Genomic DNA, 22,563 nt, shown 5'->3' with positions numbered 1-22,563 from the left:
GTACGCCGTAGCTTTAGCTCATTTTCTAAGGATATAGCATCGGCACAAACATCAAGCTTGTTATTCATACAGCCCACATTCTTCCGCACAATTCCTCCGCCTAAGCGCCGCCTCAAATCACAAACCCATCACGGGTAATACGTACCCAGCGAGGCCCCTCCTGTCTGAATCCACCACCCGCTATATAAATTACCCAAACCCTGTAATCATCTTCAGTCCGCCTGAGGTGTTTTTACGCCACCACACACACACACACCCTGCCCAGCACAAACATAGCCATCACACACATCCCTCAAACACTGCGCTGCGTGCTCAAATATGTAGTCCCTGCACACCCGTTCGAAATCAAACCAGCCACAGACCAATCGAGCCGTTCCAGCAAACCGATAAACAGCTGGCACCGCCGCCGGTGGTTTGCGATCGCCGCGCAACAGGACAAACAGTGGCGCGACCGATACGAAACCAGCGCAGCTTGTGGCTCCAGCGCCGCGGGCTACCACTCATAATAACACCTGGCGGACTAATATAGAGAAATTTGGAAAAATTGGACAGAACACAAAAAAGCTTTTACAGCAGGATGCATGCATATTCAGTGCCTACACTGTGTTTTATGAACAAAGTAACACAGCAAGGGATATATTCCCCAGGGATATTTCCATCACAAGATCATAAGCTCCCGGTGAATACCTAACGCACGTCAGGGCCCTCAGCAGGTCCTACAGCCCTCCCTGGGGAGCGCACTCCACACCGCGAGCGTGTGTCGGCTGCCGCCGCCAAAGCCGCTGGAACACCATCGACCGGGGAGCACTAGAGGCGGCCGCATTTAAAGGGACCATCCCACCTTAACATTAGTTTTGAGTTGAGATAGCCAAGTTTGCGGCCAGGCTCAGAAACCACCATTTATCCTGGTCGCAAACCCCGCAGCTTTATGGTGTTCAAGAAATTTCTTCCCTTTACTTGCAGGGTGGGACCAGCTTAGTCCCTATCTCTTAACCATTAGCGGTTTTTTGATGACGTCAGCAGTCATTTCAACGCCCGCCATTCCTTGAACCCGAAATTTGCTGACCTTGAGCTCCCTTCTTTATCAACGTGAAATCCGTCGTCGGCGCTGATAGTATTCTATGACCGTGGGCGCTGAGAAAGCCTGTTGCTTTTCATTTTAATTTGAATATTAGAAGATACCCACCACTGGAACTTGGACTGATATTATACCCAAGGCCATATATATTATACCAAGGCCGAAGATGATCAAGCTGCCTGCTATATCTGGAGCTTGGTGTTGAACTTAAACATGGAATAAAAAACAAAATATCAAAGCAAACTGGATATGGTACTGCAAGTTAAAGTCCAAAGAAATTTGAAGAGCTGACAATTGACATTAATTCTTTTCCTGCAAGGCTTTCATATGGAGATCACACCATGGAGAAATATTTTTGATGTTAACAGTTGAAAGGGGATTGATCTTCCAGTTTTGACGAAAGACGCTGCTGACTGTCTTTGGAAAAGGATGTCGGCATGAGGTGCAATTGTGCTTGTGAAGTGGTTATAACTGGTCTTTTCACAGTATTAAATTAAATGTGTCATTGCAGCCAAGTGTGTTATCATGTAAGGTAAAATCAAAACTACAATGTTGGTTTTACGAGCATTGAGAAGGCTGGTAGGTAACATCTGCCTGTGCTCATAAATCATGCTGCCAAAGTATTCTAAATTAATTTTGTCATACACTTTTGTTGTCCAGAATGGTTGCACTATTGTTTGGTATCATATTATTCCATGTAAATATGGTAGTGTAAAGTCCGACCAACATGTTACCAGATTTGAAGCTGTTACGTTACCTAAGTACCTGTTTTTTACTGGCGTGGTGAATGTCACCTGGATTTTGTTTTGAGGTGCAGACCTAGTAACTCTGACTACATGGGTTTGAAGCTATTATCTATTCTGTTTTTACTGGCCTGGTGAAGGTGAATGGCGACTGATGTTGTCTGTGGATGGCACTGAAACAAATTTTGAGTGTCATGTACAGTGTTTTATTTTAATACAATGCTGAGGGCTGAAAGTTGTCTTGTTTAGGGTGGTGAAAGTTCAGGATATGCCAGCCACCATGGTGGGTCAGAGTTAATGTGTTGCAGTCAGTTCGGCTTCGGCAAGCACACGGATGGGCATACGCATCAAGACCTGCTCTGCCATACTTTCAGCCAATTTTACCTAGGTAAGTCTTTTCTTTTTTTTCTGCCAAAAGCTATGACATTGTGAATTTCAGTGCTGTGGCCTGTGTGTAGCTTTCAGGAAAGCAATTCTAAATAAAGCTCTGATAAAGTGCAAAATCAGCAATGCAGCCCTCTAATACATTTTCTACAACATCTTACTTGTTCCTTGCATGGAGAGAAAAATGCAATGTTATGAATTCGTTTATTCACATAATTTGACAAGCATGCAGTTACCTGCTACTATCACTGCAGAAAACATCAGTTGATCAAACACAAGACACAACAGAAGTTTACAACATAGGGCTGCCGAGCCTGCTTCCTCCCACCACAGTTGATGCCATTTCCTAGCCTGGCTTGATGTGAGCACTGAATAGCTGCTTTGTCTAATTACAGCTCACTACCATTCAACTTAAACTGCTCTCTTTAAAGTAAGAGTGAGAGCGTTCAGTGTTCATAGCAGCTCAACTGACGACAGACAACAAACATCTTGACAAACCAACCAGTTTTTGATTTGGCTAATGATTTATGTGCTTGTTGTATCATGGCCAAACTACTTTAACAGCAATAATCCCTGTTTCATCTTGATCTTGCTTTTATTTCCATTTGAACTCAGATCTTGAAACAATCATCTGAAGTGATATCAGATACTGGCGCCTTCTGTTTCTCTTGAAAGCAATTTAAAACAACAATGATAAACTAAGGCAGGAGATGTGAGCTGTGGCAGTAGATTTTTGATTCAACATATGTCAACCTTATATTGCTTGAGACCTCTGTGACAGACAAACTAATATTTATAGTTTTTTGATAGTTTGGATTCTTGGCTTGATTTAGCAGATCAGCTGCGAACCTTGACTTTGAAATCACATAAATGTCATGGTACCCGAACGAATTCTCGCATGACATTTCTTCGTAGCACAATTTTTCGTCCGCATTTCTTCGTCTACAAATCTTCGTCGGTGCATTTATTTGTCCCTCAATGCTTACTCTTGCATATATTTGCGTTGAAGAAGAAATGCGAGCCGATTTTCATATACCCTGATGCGAGACAAAGTAATGCGATACGAATAAATGCCCTGACGAAGATTTGCAGACGAAGAATTGCGATACGAAGAAATGCCATAAGAAGAATTGTCCTGGAATCCTTTATTGGTCATCATATATTGACCTTGATAAGATAAACGCATCATTCGCGCAATATTTGTCGCACTTTGATACCAAACTATTGCTTCCAAATGCCGACGTAAAGAAAACCTTTATGTGACGTCACAGAAACAGCGGAGTTCCCAAAAAGTAAACAAAAATAAAAGTCTTATATCTCGAAAACGGGTGAATATTTTCCGGTAAAATTTGGTAGATGTTCATTTTCGCTCTTTGTGATTCACGCTACATCACTTTTATGCCAATTCATTAACTTTTTTGAAGGTGGGAGGGTCCCTTTAATCGCACTACTCGTCCGCAGCTGAGACACCAACATGGTCGGTGAAGGGTATGAGGGATAATAATCGGTCCGTCTCGGGACAGACTATCCAGTCCTTACATTTCCTGGAGTAGTCATGCTTCGCAGTCCCATTTTCTTCCTATGGCGCTGCATCCAATCACATCACACGCCGCATCGCAATCTCTTAGCGAACCGCGAACTGCCAATAGAACACCTCGCTCGCACATTTGAGGCTCGTAGATATCATTCAAGTCAGCGGCGAACGCAGACACCACACTTCCACGGCAGCCACAGCTGCTAGCTTAGCACCTCACATCACAATGATGACAGTAACGGCGTGACTGAGCGGTTAGGCAGTCGCTCAGGCGGCGCTGATAGCGCAGACCGACGGCGGTCACTGGAGAACCGATCGGTTGTGGCAATGAATGAGGTGCAGGAGAAGGCAAAAAGTACTTTACCGGATCCTCAGGGCGGCCACTGAGTTTTAATGCGTGCCAACTATGCCAACTACGATCATACGCTACATGCAGGCTGGATAGGATCACAACGCTGCCAGCTTAGGATGGAGTGTGGGAGTTAAATTTAGCACGAACATAGCGCGGGACGCTGTTGTTTTGGGTTGGAAGCAACGTTTTTCTCTTTCCTCTTACACAACAGGACCAGTTAGTTTACGAGCACAGGTGTAAGAACCTCGGCAGTCGCCACCTCGTACAAAGGGACGGCCTGACCAACGAATGGGGCACAGGTGGTCCGTCAAATCACTGCAGGCTAGCTGGCTGTTTCAGAGAACAAAATAATAGTAATAACAACGACGCGTGACAATCGTCAGTCACTCGTAGTCAGTCACAATAGTTCCTAAAATGACAGGTCATGTCGTTGGCAATATCGGTAGCATGGATGTTTTTACGAGCACAAGTTGGAACCCGCAAAAAAATAAAAACGACCGGCTTGCAGACAAAGGATAGATCAGGGTCGCACACCGCCAGAAAGAAAGAGTCGGACAGACAGACAGACACAACAAGTGGCATCAAGCTACTCGATACAGACAAAGGCTAGGTCTGGGTCGCAGACAGCCAGACAGAGACAGGCACAGCCGTCGACGTCACCCGACAAAGACAGAGCTAGAGCCTGGGCAGGTCGGCGGCAGCCGCCCCGTATCCTGATGGCCTCATCAGCGACCCAATCCGGCAAACGGACCCACCCGATCTCCTCAAATCAGCCGCGTCGCCCCGAGTGACCCGGCCCGTCCAAAGTGGCCCCAGAGTGGCACCCATTGCCGACGGATGGAAGGCGGACGGAGACCCGTGTCGGCCGGCCATCGATCCCATCGTCCCCGGCCGCCGCCGCAGCTAGTTTATCAAACGGCAAACGTCGCCAAAGGTCAGGAGAGGCGGCACACGCGGCCGGTGCGGGCAAATGTCGGCCGGCAGTGGGTGAGAGGTGAGGTGCGGCGTCTCACCACTCACCAGTTTGGCAGCCTGCGCGGTCACCACGTCCGGGTACTGGATCAGCGCCTGGAACGAGCTGTTCTTGGTGAAGGTGACGATCTTCAGCACCTTACCGACGCGGGAGAAAATCTGAAATGAAAGAACAACGCGTCAGTCATCTGGATAAAAAAGACGCACATTTAAAAGGAGGGTACACGTAAGCAATGGTACACGCACGGCGAATGGTCTCAAAATATATGCCCTTCCTTCTTTCCACTTCATCCAGATATCTGTGTAACTGTAGACCATCGCCACACACTACCGACGACACCTGAATAGTCCCACCATATAGCACCACCGTGATTGTTGCAACTCCTGTCAATATTTACACAATAACCGTGCCATCACCGCCACTACGTCCACTCCGATGCCCCGCTGGTATCCGTAGGCATTACGCACAGCACGGGCCCAATGCTACACAACCATATTGATAGCCCGCGGCGGCGGCCGACAATTTATTGCGTTGCTTTATGGGCCCAGGCCGTTATGGCTCTATGGATTACGTGAATCCAATTCGGCGGCCCACCCAGTGACGATTTACTGCCGATTCTGTTCTGACGCAGCCATCAAACAATTATACGCTGGCGCTGAACAGTGTGAGGCCGCCTTAATCAGCACGGTCCACACCGGGAGTCACGGAAACGATAGTCCATGGACATGTGACTGAACAGGCAGGAGGCATCTGGGATGTGCCAGTGAATAACGGGCCGATCTCGCTAAACAGACATCAGGGAGTGATGCAGCATCTGGGCGATACAAACCACTGACGGCCATCAGGCCAGTCATGATCGACTGATAACATCAGTCGAAACATCGCCGATGGTATGCGACACTAGGCATTATCTTCGCCGCACAGATGCCTTGATGCGCGATGAGAGCTCAATCGATGCCAACGCCACTTCTCGGGAAATTTCGTAAGCACAGCTTTTAGCTGAGGCCGCCAGTATTGAGCCGGACAACCCATGTTTGGTTGGTTCAGGGTGCGCTAGAAGGATAGAAGTGGTCTGAACGCATCCGTCTAGATACCTACTGGGAAAATGTATGGTGATTTTATATAAATATATTACATTTTAACTGCAATGCACGACAGAAGGCAAGTGGATCACAAGACACAAACATCAAGACAGTCGACAGACAGCCTTATTCGACAGGGACATCCCCAAATTCGAAGGTAAGAACTGCTGAGCGCTATCTGTGCCAACATACCACCAACTTCTTGCTAAGCCGTTCTTATCTGGGCAAACCAGGCGCAGCAATGCGACTCAAACTAACAAGTTACCTCTGCAACACTGACTGTCTCTATCAGACTACAGCAGGGACCAGCTAGAGGCTCTGGGAACACCTGAGGCCTTCAGGGGTCAATAGAGGTCACTTGGACCGCATTCTCTGACAGTGGCGTGTGGAACTTCAATACACCGAAATAGGCTCTGTGCAGTTCAATGGTGATATGGGATCCACTAGCACACAACAAGTAGTATTGCTATACCAGTAGCGGCAGCAGCGGGGTCCCCCGCAGTGGTAGTGAGTGAGGGCGGCAGAGGCAGCGGGCACCTGATCTAATTAGGGCTCCCCTACCCCTCCTCTGGGGACGCGCAGGGCTCTGCGGTGCGCCGCGGCCCCGGCCACTCGACCCGACATAAACCGCGCTACGACCCGTCCAGGGACCCAGCCGGCCGCCCGGCTGCGGCCGCGGCGCTCCGCCAGGCAGGAGCGGCTCTGACCACCACTCTAGCTCGGCTGAGATCGACCCCGGCCGGCCCAGACGGCCGCGCGCCGCCGTTCTGCAGGTGGGCAGACTACGAGCACACAGGTCGCCACTTTATGGAGTCGTTCGATCGCCGACCGCCGGTCGGCCGCAGACGTCGCTCCATTAGCGAATTGCCACTGGGGCGCATGACGACCGGCTAAGCGTTTGTAAATCTTCCCGGCACCGTACGCCGTCTTCATTTCCTGGCCAGACTCACCGCTGGAAAACGACCCAGCTGGAGCGGATCGTTAAAAGTCGGCTGTAACCCACTCCAGGTAGCCACATACGAATTACCAGCCTTTCACAAGGAGCGCTTCTTTTTATTGTGACTGCAGTTTCTTTTTTAGTAGCTACCACGTCGCCTTTCATACTCAGCCGCGCACTGTTGCACGCTAGCCCACAGACCCTCTGTCCCCCTCCCCAGACCCGGGAACACATGTTTACCGTCCGGTCCGCCGTCGCTGACCAGTCGGTAATTTGTTTCCCCACGACCGCGACCACCACAGCCGCTGCTGCCGTCTGCTGCGCTGCATAATTTGCCGGTAATTCAAATTGAAATCGATTCTGGGCCGGAAAAACACGAACAACTCCCCTGCGACAATTGTGGTGGTGGCGCGGCGGCGGAAAACATCCACAACGCCGTTGGCGGGGCGACGGTGGCGGAACGGTGAATAGCGACAGGGGAGATCGGTAGGTACCGCGCTACGCGACTCACTGAATTGCTGAGCACCCACAATAGCAAACTAAGCGTCCCGCGCACGCATTGTGCGTCGGAGCGCACACCGCACGGTGGCCGCACATCGGCAGGGTTTCACTCACGAAGCTAATAAGGGCCACAGTGAGGTCACTAACGAGGGCCCCTCTCAGACATTAGGCGCTCCATGTCGTCGACTTCATCGCTCATAATGTTGGCCGAGCACGACAGGGTCTAATTTGGCTCCGTCGGCCGCCGTCCCACCATTGTGACCCGGTCAAGGCGCCGGCGGACGGTCGAGGACGACTCAGCGGCTCAGAGGGCTGCGATACTAGACCACTGGGTGACAGGGAGGGGAACAATGTCCGCTGAATAACCCGCTGGGAAATGCCGACCGATCGTGAACGTAGTTTACCTCGATGCATCACCACAGGAAGAAGTTGTATACACTTCAAAACAGGTAATACTCGATCAAAGCTACCTTAATTTTAACGGCGTCACTCGAAAAGTTAAAAATACGACCCAAAGACGACACAGATTTCAAAGTAGGTACTGCTCAAGTCTACTTCCACTAGCCTGCGCCTCTCACTTCTTCCATACTCGATGATGAATTGGGGTTTTTGGGCGCCCGGATTACAGTGGTCATCGGCGGCCACCTCTTCCATACTCAATCGCGGTGATTCTGCTATAGCCCCTCCGAATCGATGTGACGCAGGTGCGGCGCTCCCGTCACGCCGTCACGGTGTAAGCCCGTCACGGCGTGACGGCGTCACAGCGGTCGTGGTCGTACAATAGCGACCAGGCACCGCCACACCGTGTCAGACACGCCACAGAACAACACAACGGCCCAGTAAGGGAGGCAGCGGGCGACAGCGCTACGACACCAGCGTGGGCCCGACAGAATTATTAAATACCACCGGAATAGACGATGTGATTTAAATGAAATTTATCTGAGACATGCAACGCTCGCATTGAGTTACAGGTGAATATCAAAGGTGCATTGTGCTCGCTTTGGAGCGTGGAAATTTGTTTGATGAAAGCGAGCATTCACAGTTCACACGTCACAAAGAGCCACTGCAGGGGCGACAAACAACAATGAGCACCCCCTCGATACGCTGGCAACCCTCCGAATAGCAGCGACACTGGCAGTAGGGACGTCCCCTGGTGACCCCATCCGTCGGTCTGCCTCCCCGATAGCGGGAGCATCTGGTGGCCATCTGTCACCCAGCCCCTGGCCACGACACTCTGACTGCGGCCCCGGCCCCGACCCCGGCGATCCGGTCCGGCCCGGTGGAGCTAACAGACCGGACGAGCCGCTCGACCGACCGGTCGGGCTGTGTATCTCCACAGATTATCTAGGTATATACTGCCCCGTCGAGTGGGGCAGTGCAGGACGAGCCTCCGCTCCCTCCACCAGGCGGTGGGCGGATCTGCACTGCTACCGCCAGACGAGCAAGAAATCCGACCCCGGGTCAGCAGAGTGCTGTCGGCGGGGTTACTGTCGGCCAACCGCAGACTGCAGGGGCAGCGGAGGTCATCCCAACTCCATTCCGACGGCTCCAGAGAGGGAGAGAGGGCCGAGGGTGTCGGTAACGAATCGTTCCCAGACCCACCGCGATGTGGCTAAACCTGGCGTTCGACCAGGTTTATCCCAGAACTACCCATACATCGCAGGGGCACCATCTGGGAGGATCCTAATACATCCGGGGAGTGCAAACCTCGGCGGTAGGAGTCAGGCGACCGCGGGTGGGCTCGGAAGTAAACACAGTCGCTCACTGTATGACTCAGACTAAATACCCAAACGGTACCGACCTCCGCCAGGCTGCCTCCTATCAACTCCGCCCACCCCGGCGGCCGGATCCGGGCCGAACAAAGGCGTCTGTTGGCATCATCGCGCCGCTCATCGTCTGTCAGTTCTCACATACGGTGGCGGGTTGTGCATACAAACAGAGCTCGGCTGGCGACAGAAGACACGCCCCCGTTCGCCGGCGGACGACCACACACCAGAGGCGGCACATCACCTACACCGCCCTGGTACCCCACTGAGCCGAACAGTCTAAACGGGCCGAAATGTACCCCTTGAGGCTTGAACGTACACAAACAGCCAGCCTAGGACATCCCCGCTTCATGGGAGCTGAACACGAGCATACATATAAAATTGAAACGCCAAACAGGAACCCATCACAAGCAGCCTACGCTTGAAGAAATACGTCACTTAGCAGTTTAGCACCTTGTGATGCCAGCTATGTACTGAACGGCTTTCGATCCAAATCTGATAACAACTCCACCTCACTTCCTCGTCCTCTTCACTGTCGACCACAACCTCAGAAGCATCCCTACTTGCCAACCAAAGCCATCCGCATCCACTCCCATTTTCCACCAACGCAGACCCCTATTACCCTCCCTAGCGCAACATCCCCCCTCTCTCTCCTATTTTCTCTCACCTGCTGAAGCACATCTAGTGTGACCGGGTAGACCATGTGCTCGATGATGACCCGCAGCACCGTGTTGGGTCCACCCTGGGTGTCACCGCCCGTCATAGACTGCGCAGCCTGCAGGGCCGCCTGAGCAGACGCGTTCTGTGCAGGCACACAGGGTTCAAAGTTAGAATGGGCTTATATGGCTTGAGAAAACAGGTTGGAAGGGTTGAAGAAAATCAGGCACATAGGACTCGCAGATTTGGGATGTCACAGGATAGTGCAGCCATCAAAATGCTTCACTACCGGTCCACAGGCGAAAGCAAGACTAATATCTGAACAATTCCTCGACGATCAATTCTAAAATGAAAGCGCAAAGTGCTGAAAGACGTTGAGCACATGAATATAGGTACACAAACACACAAGTTTCAACATTCAAAAGGCTTAGAGGTGATCACATTCGACACACAACGCGCACTTATCACACAATACACATTATACAATCAATAACCGTCCCATCAATCGACATTTGCCACAAAGGCGTTCGAACACCAACTCCATTAGCGTCCCACACCGCCCGCACACATTTCCACTCCGACAACAAAGGTCCACTAACACAAATCTACGACCGCGCCAAAGGCCACCACAAAGACATCCACTCCGGCCAAACCCGGCTCCGTCGAATCGCGGCCCCCACCACGACCGGCGCCGGGCGGCGGCCTAATCAAGTCACAGAGTCGGGGCGTCGCGGTGCCGCGCTAACCCACCACCGATAACCGGGTTAGGGAGCCGCGGCCGCGACACATGGTCGTCTGAGGCGTGCCCCGTCCACCCGGCCACCAGGGCTGATTCAATCCCGCTCAATCGCGGCCACCGCGCAGTGCTGGGCACGGCTGGGGTGGGCCGGTCACGGGGGCCAATCGCGGACACGAAAGGGTGAGGGTTGTGGATGCGGGAGAGCGTGAGCTTCTAAGGACGGGGTATTTGGCGACAAGTATATATGCATTCAGTTGTCAGATAACGTTCTTTAGGAGTGATTTGTGGTGTTTTAAGAGATAGATCATTAGCTGAGAACCAGGATATTCGATAACGCAAAGAAACAAGTTAAGAATAGCAACAGACAACACTGTACGATTATCATAGGACGATCATTATTCAGTTTATGGCACTGTCATGCAACCTATGTACCTCCCTTATCAGTACTCAGATCACTAGGCCTTCCCAGATCTCACCCTAAACGGGACTACCCGATATCTCTGGGTGCCTCCGCAGTCCTCTCACCTACCTTCCTCTCACCACCAGTTTCACCAGACTCCGACCCACTACTGTGCCACTACTACCGTCCATCTGCTACCTACTACCCACAGGCACCAGGTAGTGTGCCAGCATCGGCGGCGCCGCGTGGAATCCCGGCCAGCCGGGCAGTCCACTCACAGCATTCGAGTGCGTCTGGTCCGTCTTGAGCTCCTTGTGGTTGGAGAACTGGACGTAGACAGAGCGGCCGCGCAGCTGGGCGGTGCCGTTGGCGAAGTAGGCCACCATCTGAGTGGCGGCCACCTCGTCCGCCATCTCCAGGAACGCCTGGGGGCACACGGAGAGACTGGAGGTCAGACGAGGTCACGGTGGGGTCACGGACGGGTCATGTGGTGTCACGCGTAGCTGGGGTGGTCAGTGAGACATGCCATGGCACTGCGAGTTAGAATATCGGTAAAAGGCGCACAGGCAAAACACTTGTTTGAAAACAAAGAAGTGACTGAAATGACAGCATCGGAACATATCCTTTGTTGGTTCCCGGATGCCTTCGTGAAGCTTTCGAAATATGAATAAATCTCTACAAGGGAAATGTAATCATAAAACTTCATTCATGCACATTTCCTCCTTAGAAGACCAGTGCACACAATCTCGCCTTTCATCCGGGAGCTCTCTGTATCAGAACGGCACCATACTTCAGAGAGCAGCTTGTTTTTATGCCACCGTTGGCCGCCAATCTCCAGCGTCCCGGTTCATATTGACCGAGCGAGTCAGATTTCCCAGATGACCAGATGTGCCGTAACCCTACCAGCCGGCCCATCGAATCTGTTTTCCGATTTACCGGGATAGCGTCATCCACTGCACCGCCCGGCCCGCTCCTACTGTGCGGAATGTTGTCTACAAAGTGAATACCAAAATTGTAAGGGACTACAAGTGTTGACAGGACACGTTAGACAGAAGACATCAGGCAGCGCAGGACAGAATGGCTATACAAGACACCAAGACGCTAACACCAAAAGACAGCAGGAGGCAGCGGCAGTGGCGATAACGACAACAAACGAGGCGACCTCAATGGGTGCACAGCACAATCGGCAGACAGACGCCGCCCGCGCGCGCTATAGAGCGGCGTTCATCACTGGCACAGACAGCGACAGCCGCAGTCCAAACAACGCCGCGAAAGGTCGCTGCACAAGACGACCAGCGCAGCGTCAGTAGGCAGCACAGCACCGGCAGGGCACTACGATAATCAACAGGTCACTGCCGAGACATTTCAATAAAGTGGCGCAGAGCGCAGCGGAGGCCAACTCGAGACACCGGAGCGGCCCAAATGCGCCCGCCGGCCGGGAGACGAGCGTCGGCGTGTGAATGTTTCAGCAGGTCGCCGGCCGGCCGGGGAGCACGCCGCCGCTAAACGGCCGTTCCGAGACGGCAGGAGCGCGCTCGGCCTCAAACATTTAGCACCGCGGCCGAGCCCGCGACCACCAAACTGCCTGCCGTCCGGCCCAAACGAGCGGCGGCCAAGTTACGCGCCGCGCCAGTATTTGCCTTCCAATTCGAGCGCAGCCCGCCCTCAGCGCCAAGTTCGCTGACTGTCAACAATGCAGCTGTTTTACCGAGCAGCAAAAAAGTCGTAACCAGTCTCCGCGCTGCCAACGCAAATATGTGCTTTTCGCCGCAACAGACATGTGACTGGCACGTAAATCACCAATCTGAATTCCAAAACCATTGAATGAAATTATCCCTCAAGTCTCAGCATAACAAATAACATCGCGTCATACAGCTATACACACGTCATCGACACCCTACCACGCCCATCGTCGCCACCATCGGGGGCGCGAGCCGTCCCCCAGGTGAACATTCTTGCCCCCTGCACTGCTGGCGCCTCCCATCCTCCCTGTTTATCTCGGGCATAAACGATAGCTACTGCTCTGGCGTCACTGTTTATGGGATCAGATGCGCCACCCCCGGGCCGCCGAGCTCACAAAGGGATGCTGCAGAACGGGCGGGCTTCTCAGAGCTCCCCCACCTTCAGCGGCACGCCCGATCCCTGGGAGAGATAAAGACAGCAGCGGCCGCGGCGCCTATAGTCGCGCTGGTGGTAAACCAAGAGACTGGGTGAGTGATGGGAGGCGAGGTGTGGAATTGGATGGAGATCCACAGACCCCGCCGACCCATGTCATCACTTGTCATTCGGGTATCAACAGCAGACAGTGGTGCGATGGGAACAGTTTGGCGTGGGGAGGTCTTTCCATCTCCCACACCGCGATAGCCGAACAACAGCGGAAAACGACGTCCATGTCACAGCGTTCGCATTCGAACCGGCATGCAGAGTCCACCGCGGCATAGCTATCAGATCGACACAGCCCGAGAGTCGCCTGGCAGAATAGGGATATCCAGCGGCAGGGTCGGTCACCTGCCGCTCGCAAAGGAAGCCGTATTTTCTCCGTCAACACCTGTCTCCATCGCCTGAGGTCTTGCTCATTCTTTTCTCGACGGGTAAACAAGCTCATCGGGCTTCAGGTCCGTCCGGGGCGCCGTTGACAAATTGAAAAAGTTAACAAGCGGCACACACTAACCCACGGGAATTGGGCAATATTGCGGGCGGACATCAACCGCGGGCTCCGTCCAGTGTCCCTGTCAACGTTAGCGTTAGCGTCAGCGGCGGCGGCGGGGCCGGCCACGCCCTGGGCCCGCCGCCCGACACCGGCCGGTGACCATATGGTGGCGAGACACCCGGCCCCAGCCCGGTCCCGTCCACGGCGGCCGACGGATTCCCACGAAGACGGCTGATCTCGGGCCGGCGTCATCCCGTCTGATGGCTCTATGATGACGGTGCCGGCGCGGCGATGACGCTGATGGCGTGATGATGACGTGCTGATGAGGCCCGTCGCGCCGAGCGCGGCCATCCGTCGCCGCCAGCCGTCCGGAAATGGCGGCCCGGCCGCCTCAGCTCAGCCGGCTTCCCGGTTGTCATCACGACACCGCGCCTCCGGAACGAGCGGCCATCCAACTCTGTCTCCGCCTGAACCCCGTGTCCTGTTCCTCATTCTCTGAGGCTCTCGGCTCGCTCCATCTCCTTCCATCCACGGCTGTCTGGCGGCATGTAGCTGCTTATCCACAGTCTCACTTCATATTTCTCCACATTTTATCACCGCTCTTCGCTGCTCTTACACTCTCTCCACTCCCTGCTCTCTCCACTGCGCCAGACGGCCGGTATTTACCGTCTGTCCCGAAATACCTGCCGGCCACGGCCACAGGTGGCAGGCCGAGCGCCGGTACCGGCGGGCGGGCGCCGCGCCGGGTGGAGCGGGACGGGGGAGGGGGCGGGGGCGGCACGGCAGCAGACCGGCCGTCTCCGAGCCTCCGGCGTCCAGCGGTGACGGACCGGCAGCGGCGCCTGGCACCCCTCACCTGTCAAAACATCCGTCCGGCCGGCGGACGGCCTCCAGAAACGGCCCCGTCGGCGGCGCGAACGCGCTGTCGGGGTCGGCGAGTCCAGGAACTCGGCTCAAATCAGTCCCAGCTCGTCCGACCTCCCCTGCCCACCCCCAGGGCACGCCTCAAGGCAGTAAGTTTCGCGGCGCCGCGGCTGTCCAGCTGACATCCGACGCAGCCGCCGGCTTTGTCGCGCGACAGTTCCGACGCTCGCCCATCTCGCAGCTGAGCCCCGGGCAGCCCCAGGCGGCTGCTCGACACATCTCCGCAGCAACGCAGCCCGTCGTGGTGGCGGCAGCTGAAGAGAGTCCGCGTTTTGGAGGCACTTCGCCCCCTCCGTCGAGGGGGGCATCGACCCCACGGGCAGGGGGCCTCCACAGCTCATCGCCTCGGCCTGGTCGAAGACCCGACCTGCCGAGCCTGCGGCGAGGAGGAGGAGGACGTGGAGCACCTCCTGGCCGGGTGCCCTGCACACGTGGCGGCGAGGGCCGGCTTCTGGGGGCACTGTCCGACCCTGGCGGAAGTGCTCTCGGGGCCGGCCCAACACATCATCAGTTATCTGAAGAGAGTGGGGCGGGTGCAGGTCGCCACCGACCCGCCCCCGCCGGCCGCGCCTTAAGGCGCGGTCCGCGACCGCGCAGAAGAGAGAGAGCAACGCAGCCCGTCACAAAGTCGGCAACGGCTCAGCGATTAACGAGCACACGCTAACGACGCCGCTGGAAAGCGCGTCGTCGACCGACAACGATGAGCGGACACCGCCGAAAAATCGCCGAGTTATGGACCGGCTTATAATTGGGTTCGTTGCCGTGCCCCCGTCGACGATTCCACGACGAAAGCCTTACATCCTACGTCAGGTGACGCTCCCCGTCGTTTGCGACGAACTGGTGGGCCGCAAACAGCGCACCGTCGTCGTCAGGTAGGATCGATGGATCCGGCGCCGCCGCCGCGGGCTGCGGCAGTAATCAGACGGCAAATTAGCGCTCTCCGGTCCCCGCCAGCCCTCGTTTGTTCCAGACGTGATTCTGATAGGCCCTACCCAGCTCAGACCAATCCCTGGGTGATGTCGTTTTGATCCGGCGGCGCATATGAGACGGATTCGTGGGTACGCATGGCACGGCGCCATATATTTTGCTAAGTTTGCGTTACATTATCTCTCCGTCTCGGTGGGACGGATCTGTGGGCTTCCGTTCCTCGTCGGTGGCGGGCGGCCTGTGCCCGCCGGCGACGCTCGTATCTCAGCCGACTGAGCGCGGCAGATTTCCGACAGATTCCGGCCGATTCCGGGGTCGCCGCAGGCCGCTCCGGGCCGGCCCGGGATGGCTCCCGGAAGATCCAGCCTGATTTAGCACGGGACGCACCTGGACCTGGAGCGGTGGCTAGGCCCGACCAATCAGCTCGGGATTACGGGCGCCTGCCGCCATGGCCGCCGCAGCGGCAGCAGCAGCAGCCCGTTTCAATCAAGCGACGACCCGAGTGAATCGGTCTGGCGCACGGCTCGCGTCGGCTTTGTCGCCGCCGACGAGCCGGTTCCAGGAACACCCTGTGCAGCGCCGAGCCTCGTGGCGTCGAGAGTGACGTGACTGAGTCTGTCAGCACGTCAGCTAACGTCAGCCAACGTCACAGGACGTCAGCGGACGTCACTGCTAGCAGGGCTCCCGGGTCGGACTGCAGGGCGTAGGCCCCGCCAGCGTTTTACAAGCCTTTAACGAACGCGTCTCGGCGAACCGGCCAGCTGACACGTGATAGGAGAGCTAATTATTAGTTCCAGGAACGGCAAACTTTTGACTCCGCTGGATGGAGTTTTCATGCATTTATGCAGCTTGTTAAGATGCGACCTAAGGCGCGTTCAGCCAGCCGTTTAAATCCATTTCGACATAACTCGGCGACGCCTGTTCCACTGTGCGGTGGAGCGGAATCGACGAAGGTTGGCGATAGGGGAAAAACTCGCGTAAACCACTGCCGGATTAATGCTGGAGCGCAAATCCGGTCCGATGAATGGCTGGGCATAATCTGAACGGGTTCAGTTCTACTCCAACGGAGGCATGTCGGCCGATAAGAAACGAACCGTACGGAATCCAACGAATATTTAGTTCAACAATGTAGAGCAAGGATCGTGATTCATGAAACTGCTAAACCCACGGGCGCTGTAGCTCACTACAGTGACCTTTCCACGAGTCCCATCATAAATAGCACTGAGCCTGTCAGAGACGACCTTCCGCGTTGACAGAGGGAAGCCGTTTCACCTAGGCCGCGCCGGCCCTACCCCACCACACGTCCGTGCTATATGAGCAGCGGCCGGCCGCCCCCGCTGACAACTGTCTGACAGAGCGGGTCGTCCAAAAACACCGCACACCCGGGAATGTCACCCAGTGACAGTCGCGGCGGTGGCGGCGTCGATGACAGACGTGGATTGGTGACGGTTCATGGTGACAGGACAGTCGAGCCATCACGAAATGACAGCTCTCATGACAGGTCTATTGGAATATCCCACTGTGACGAACATACCGACAATTACCTCGAGCTGTAACCAACGGGCGTCCCGACGCTCAATCCATCTTCCTCCCGGCGTAGGACCGCTCTCAGAGAGGACCTACCAAATCCCCGGGTCTGAGCCGGGCGGGTGAAGAGGGTCCGACTGTGCCCGGATCAGACGCGTCCACAGTCGGCTCGAGGCCTAATCCGCCGGCCGAGAAATGAGAGGCCGCAGAGCTCAGAAAACCGCCGCCGGCGACGGGAAATGACGCGCCGCCGGCGTGAAATGACGCGCCGGCGGCGTTTTTGAACCTCCTCTGTTCGCCGGTCCGTCTCAGGACAGCGGACTTCAGAGTGGACTTCAGGGGGATTTGGAAAGATCGGGGTCCGTTCTGGTAGAATTGATTCGGCGCTACAGCTGTAAAACATAGAGCCGCTAACGTAAAAACTCGGGGAGATCGAACAAAGAAGAGTCCTACTCTTTCGCCAAACCCATCTACCCCATCCTCTTCCTTCTTTGTCATCTTCTGTGCTGCGCTCCGAGACCACGCTCAGCCCAATCCGTGACCCAACCGACCCTCCACCCTCAGCAGTCACGTCTCTGAACCTCTGTGGCCCGTCGGTCGTCGCACCCCACCGGGTCTTCCCGGCGGACGTGACGGCGACAGGCACGCCAGGTCAGGGGTCAGGGGTCAGGGGTCGGCCGGCCAGAGGTCACGGCCCGGAGCTGGGGTTGCCTCCCGCCGCTCAGATGGATGATAACCGCGACCTTTACCACCGCCCGCCGCCGCCGCCCGTGAGGCGAGCTGAATCGCAACTCATGCTCCTACGAACGGACGACGCTTTCGTCTCCAACCCACACATCCCATCGGAAGGGACAGGTAAAAACAGGCACAATTCCTGGTAAAACTCCCCTCTTCATCTCCTTTCCGGCGTCTCCATCCCATCTCCGCTCGGGTTCTCCCGTGTATGCGTCTCCAGCCGGGCAGCGCGGCTAACACCCACTCCATCCAGCTCAGACGGGCGAACAAAAACATTCCAGCGGGCCGGCGTCGGCGCAAACATCCCGCCGCCTCCCCGGGGAAGCGGCCCGGCTCCGCCCTCCTCCCAGGGCGGGGGCGGGGGTGGGGGCGGCCTCTTAGACGCCGGGCGGCCACTCAGTGTGCTGGCGGCGGCGGCGGCGGCGGCGGCGGCGGCGGCGGCGGCGGCGGCGGGCAGTACCTCATCACAAAGAGGAAAGCAGCCGAACCGTGACCATCCGGTCTCGGCGCGACAGATGGCTGAGGGATGGACTGCCCGTCGTCCGGCCGGCTGCCGGACGACGGGCAGAGGCGGTCGTGGTGGACACTGACACAGCCAGCAGACGGTGGAAAATACACGGACCGAGGGCAGCAGACCGGAAAGCGTGCTGGAATGTTACTGGACTGCAGCTTGGGTTCAGTAAACGGTGAGCGTGCCGAGCAGTGCTGAAGCTGCTGATGTTGAGAAACTGGAACCAGCGTCATACGATGCATGCGTTTCCTAAGCCTTTACAGAATTATTCCGATGCATGCGTTTCCCAAGCCTTTACAGAATTATTCAATAAAGCGGGCGCATCGGATGTAGACCAAACAGCGCGAGTCAACTTAACCACCTTAGCATCTTCCTAGGAGTTGTATTGGACGATGCCTTCATACTTCTATCCAATCGTTTTCTCGCCGTACCCAAATCTGCTGACCATGAACTTCACCACTTCGTTCCCACCTCCCACACCTTAACAAAAGTCACGTTTCCAGCTAACTCGCCACATTACATAACAACTCCCAGCCGAAGGCCACACGCCCTCCCCGTTCATGGCACAGTCAAACCGTGCCGTGCCGTGCCGTGTCGCCCCGCGGGCCGCAGCCGCTCCGCAGACGACCTTGCAGGCCCCACGGCGACGCCCGGGGTCCGGACAGACTCTCACCTGGTTTTTGCCCTTGAGGACGAGCACGTTGGTGACCTTGCCGAAGGGGATGCCGAGGTGGATGACCTCCGTCTCGCTGACATCGGTCGGGATGTTGCGGATGTGCACCACGCGGCTGGGCTTGCTGTCCAGCTTCACCTGGGGACACACAGGGGAGCGGGCGTGGTCAGTCAGAGGTCATAGACAGTGTGGAGCGAGTCGGCAGAAAAGTGCGCACATTTAGGTACACAATACACAGGCATCACCGAAATGCTTCAAACCGGAGCAACTGATTAGTTCACTCTAGCTCACGAGCGGCGCTAGACATAGGCAAAAATATAAGAAGTACAACGGTATTGAATGACAATGCTGAAAGCGAAAAAAAAAAACTTTTTAAATCAACCTTAATGACAGACACCCCGCATAGAGACATAGGTAAGCAAAAGCACAGAATAATGGCCGTCACTGGGGCTAATTTCGGACCTGAATCGTATCAGGTGTAATAAATCATTGTCAGAATATTCGTGCACACCTGATTTGGTAGCGCAAGGAACACCAGAAAGACCGGTTCATAATTATCGGCCTGCTGGAGCGTATATAATGTAATGATTGCAGAGACTGTCAATTCCGGCGCTAGAGTAGTCATTCGGATCGAACACGGTCAGCCAACTCAAGTTTCTCACGAGTTGGCCGTTTATTCTGAAATAAAGACAGCTGACGGCGAGGCCACACCGATATAAATCGCCCAGTTATGGGCTATGAACTACAGCGCTCCCAAATGGCACAAAGAATCGACAAAGTCAGAAGTTGTGCTCAAAATGGCCTCCCCGGTCCGCGAACAAAGTGAGACTGAGCCCGATGCCGGCCGGCGCAAAACCCACACGGCCGGCGATACGACAGAGTTCAACGGATCGAAATAGGCCCGGCAACAGACCGCACGCGCACAGGAATGCGCCCTTGAGTTGAGCTTGGCTGAGAAGCCGACCGTTCCTCCACAGCCGCACCGCCGCGGCGGTGTTGCCGAATACCAGATTAGCGCGAATTTAATCAAAAACCCGACTTTCAATAACCTGTTATTTATACCTATCAATGGGTAGGAAATTGTCCAAAGTTATCGGATACAACCTTATTTTTAAGCCGCTTTATCATTTGAGGACTTATATCCCTGCCGAAAGTAGACCCACGCTCCGGTTCCTGAAATCGGGCTATGGTACTGAGAAATATGTCCAGTTTTCAATGTAAATTTTACGGAAGCTTCGAGAAGATATATGAGAAAATAGCATATCACCGGATAGCACAATTCATGATGAAGCTGTTTCTGCTATCATGGTAGCTTTTCAATGAATGGTTTCTGAGTTTAATGAGTTAGAACAGGAGCCTTGCATGTGTATCGTTCTCACGATAGTATTTCATAAAGAAGTTGGAAAATGTCAAAATGGATAAAAATGGATATGACGAATAGGGCATGGCTGAACTCTCCGCACATTTCTGAACATAAGCGAGCAAGTTTCAGCTGCCACTTTTTGCCTATTTGCCGTCAATTCAGCTTTGAACATGTCTAGTCGGCCGCCCGGCGTGACCTGACCAAGGTCGGGGGCGGCGCGGCCGAACAGGCTCCAGCCTAATTATCTATCTCAAGCACACGGAATCGTGATTTCATGCACTCCTTGCAAGGTCCGATGCTTCACTTTTGCATTATTGGCCTTACGTGACGTCATTTATGACGTCACTAGGGTAATAAGAGTTTTTCGTCAATAACTCCCGATCAAATTGAGCTAGCGAGTCGGGAAAGCCACCAATGGACTCAGGAAGACCTGCCGAATCGAATGATATGCAACATGACCTCCTTCGACCAACTTCGTGATCTGGGGGGCTCTAACCTGACCTTGACCCGAGGTCAACACCTTAAGTTGACTTCAGCCGAACAAAAAGTATACCATTCGACGCACCTGAGCGAGGCGAACACGATGGTGCCAAAATTGCGGCTCTGCGGCATTTTTTCGCGAAGTTATTAATAAAAAACGAATCCGTGCCTTGGGCCACTTGATCCGACCTCAGAGGTCACAGGTTAACCAGAGACCTTAAAATTGGATACCAGTTGCTGCGTCTCGTAACGGCACACACGCTCGTTTTTTTCCCGCGAGGCTCTAGTTTCATCAGGGGCAAAACAGCGGCGGGGGTCGTACCCCCCCCCCTCCCCTCCTTCGGCCGGCGCGTATTTTGAAAACCAATAGGTCCGGCGAGGGGTAAATGTCAGTTTTGAAACCAGAGAACCATTTTCAGTGAATCCGAGCGGCGCTGGGATTAAATTCGCGCTAAACTGGTCTTCGGCCACACTGTGCGCCGGGGAGTCGGGAGGGGCCGCTCCCGGCAGTGGCACAGGGTCGTTTCTCCTCACCAACGTCTGTGGCCTGTCCAGATCAGCCCAATAAATCGCCGATGGACTAAGGGCAGCGCCATAAAGCCGATTCAACCAACCGCGGAAGTTATGAATTCATGTGAAGCAAAAAAGCGGACGAGACTTTTTACGGAAAGTCACCGAGCGAACTGACCCATAACTCATCAATAAAAAGCATTAAGTGCTGTGTTTTTCTTATGGGAGTTTGCATGACAGTAGGATCGTTGATTGTGTTTTATGAAGCGGACCAGTCGGAGCTTTGTCTGGAACGGCGATGGAGCTGATGACCCCACCGACAGGCCGTGACCCGTCACGACCCAACTTATCCGTCACGGCGCGGCTCGGCTGCCCCGCCGCGACTCGCGACTGAGCAAACGCCAGCCGAGTGCGGCCGGCGGGGGCGGGGGCGGGGGCGGGGGCGGCGCTGGAGTGAACCACGTCTCGCCGCCCAGACTCTCCTTGAACCTGGCTTGGCGTGGGCGACCAGCCAGCCGCCGCCGCCGCCGCCGTCACTCGGCGGCCGCCATGGCACCACGAGTCTCCTCACTCCGCTGCCGTCCAGTCGCCATCTCGCGGCCGGTTAGCATACCACCAGAGCGGACGGCGTGACGGGCGAGACAGAGCGGTCGTGTCGCGTCGAGCGGCATCGCCACCCACTCACTGTCACGGCCGAGCACCGGCGGATCGCCCGGACGGACCGCCAGACCCGGCCCGACCGGCGCATCTTCAGAGGCACTCCGGCAGATCGAGTGCGAGACAAGAGCCAACGATAACAGGCGCGACAATCGTCCGCGTCGGAAAATAATCTTACACGTGTCCAAAAACAATACGCTGTCGTGAATAGTACGCCATCAGCGATGGGAGTTGCAGACTGCTACCGATGTGACGGCTGACACACCGCGGCGGGCTGCGAGAGGACGGGCGAGGAGGGGGCGCTGACAGGACAGACGTTCGCACACAAGGTAGGCAGGTGGATGGACGTGATGTAGCTGCTGGCACCGTCAGTGTCAGTGTGAAGGTCAGGGGATGGTTGCCAAGGGTTTCCAGATTGCTGGCCAGGGTCGGGCGTAGGGTAATGGAGAGGGAGTGGCAA

At 55.1% G+C, this 22,563-nt stretch overlaps 1 protein-coding gene across 13 annotated transcripts in view; it reads right to left on the bottom strand.

The window, feature by feature from the left end:
• The window catches only part of LOC122372754 (polypyrimidine tract-binding protein 2-like), an 89,932-nt gene that overhangs the window by 11,016 nt on the left and 56,353 nt on the right, over positions 1-22,563 (bottom strand). For 9 of the 13 annotated variants that reach the window (XR_006254929.1, XR_006254928.1, XR_006254927.1 and 6 more), the window contains 4 exons: positions 19,094-19,231; positions 11,425-11,571; positions 10,018-10,152; positions 5,112-5,222 (listed from right to left, as the gene is read on the bottom strand). Coding sequence is in view for 10 of the 13 variants with exons in the window: in XM_043350300.1 (XP_043206235.1) it covers positions 5,112-5,222; positions 10,018-10,152; positions 11,425-11,571; positions 19,094-19,231 (531 nt within the window). In the remaining 3 variants the exon portion in view is untranslated. Of the gene's footprint in view, positions 1-5,111; positions 5,223-10,017; positions 10,153-11,355; positions 11,572-19,093; positions 19,232-22,563 lie in introns of all 13 variants that reach the window. The other 4 variants (XM_043350296.1, XM_043350298.1, XM_043350297.1 and 1 more) reach the window with 1 other exon arrangement.

This window comes from Amphibalanus amphitrite, unplaced genomic scaffold, assembly GCF_019059575.1.
Source record: "Amphibalanus amphitrite isolate SeventyFive unplaced genomic scaffold, NRLGWU_Aamphi_draft 001396F_arrow, whole genome shotgun sequence".
Lineage (NCBI taxonomy): Eukaryota > Metazoa > Arthropoda > Thecostraca > Balanomorpha > Balanidae > Amphibalanus > Amphibalanus amphitrite.
The sequence above is the reverse complement of the archived record's forward strand: the minus strand, read 5'-3'. Positions and strand labels throughout refer to the sequence as shown.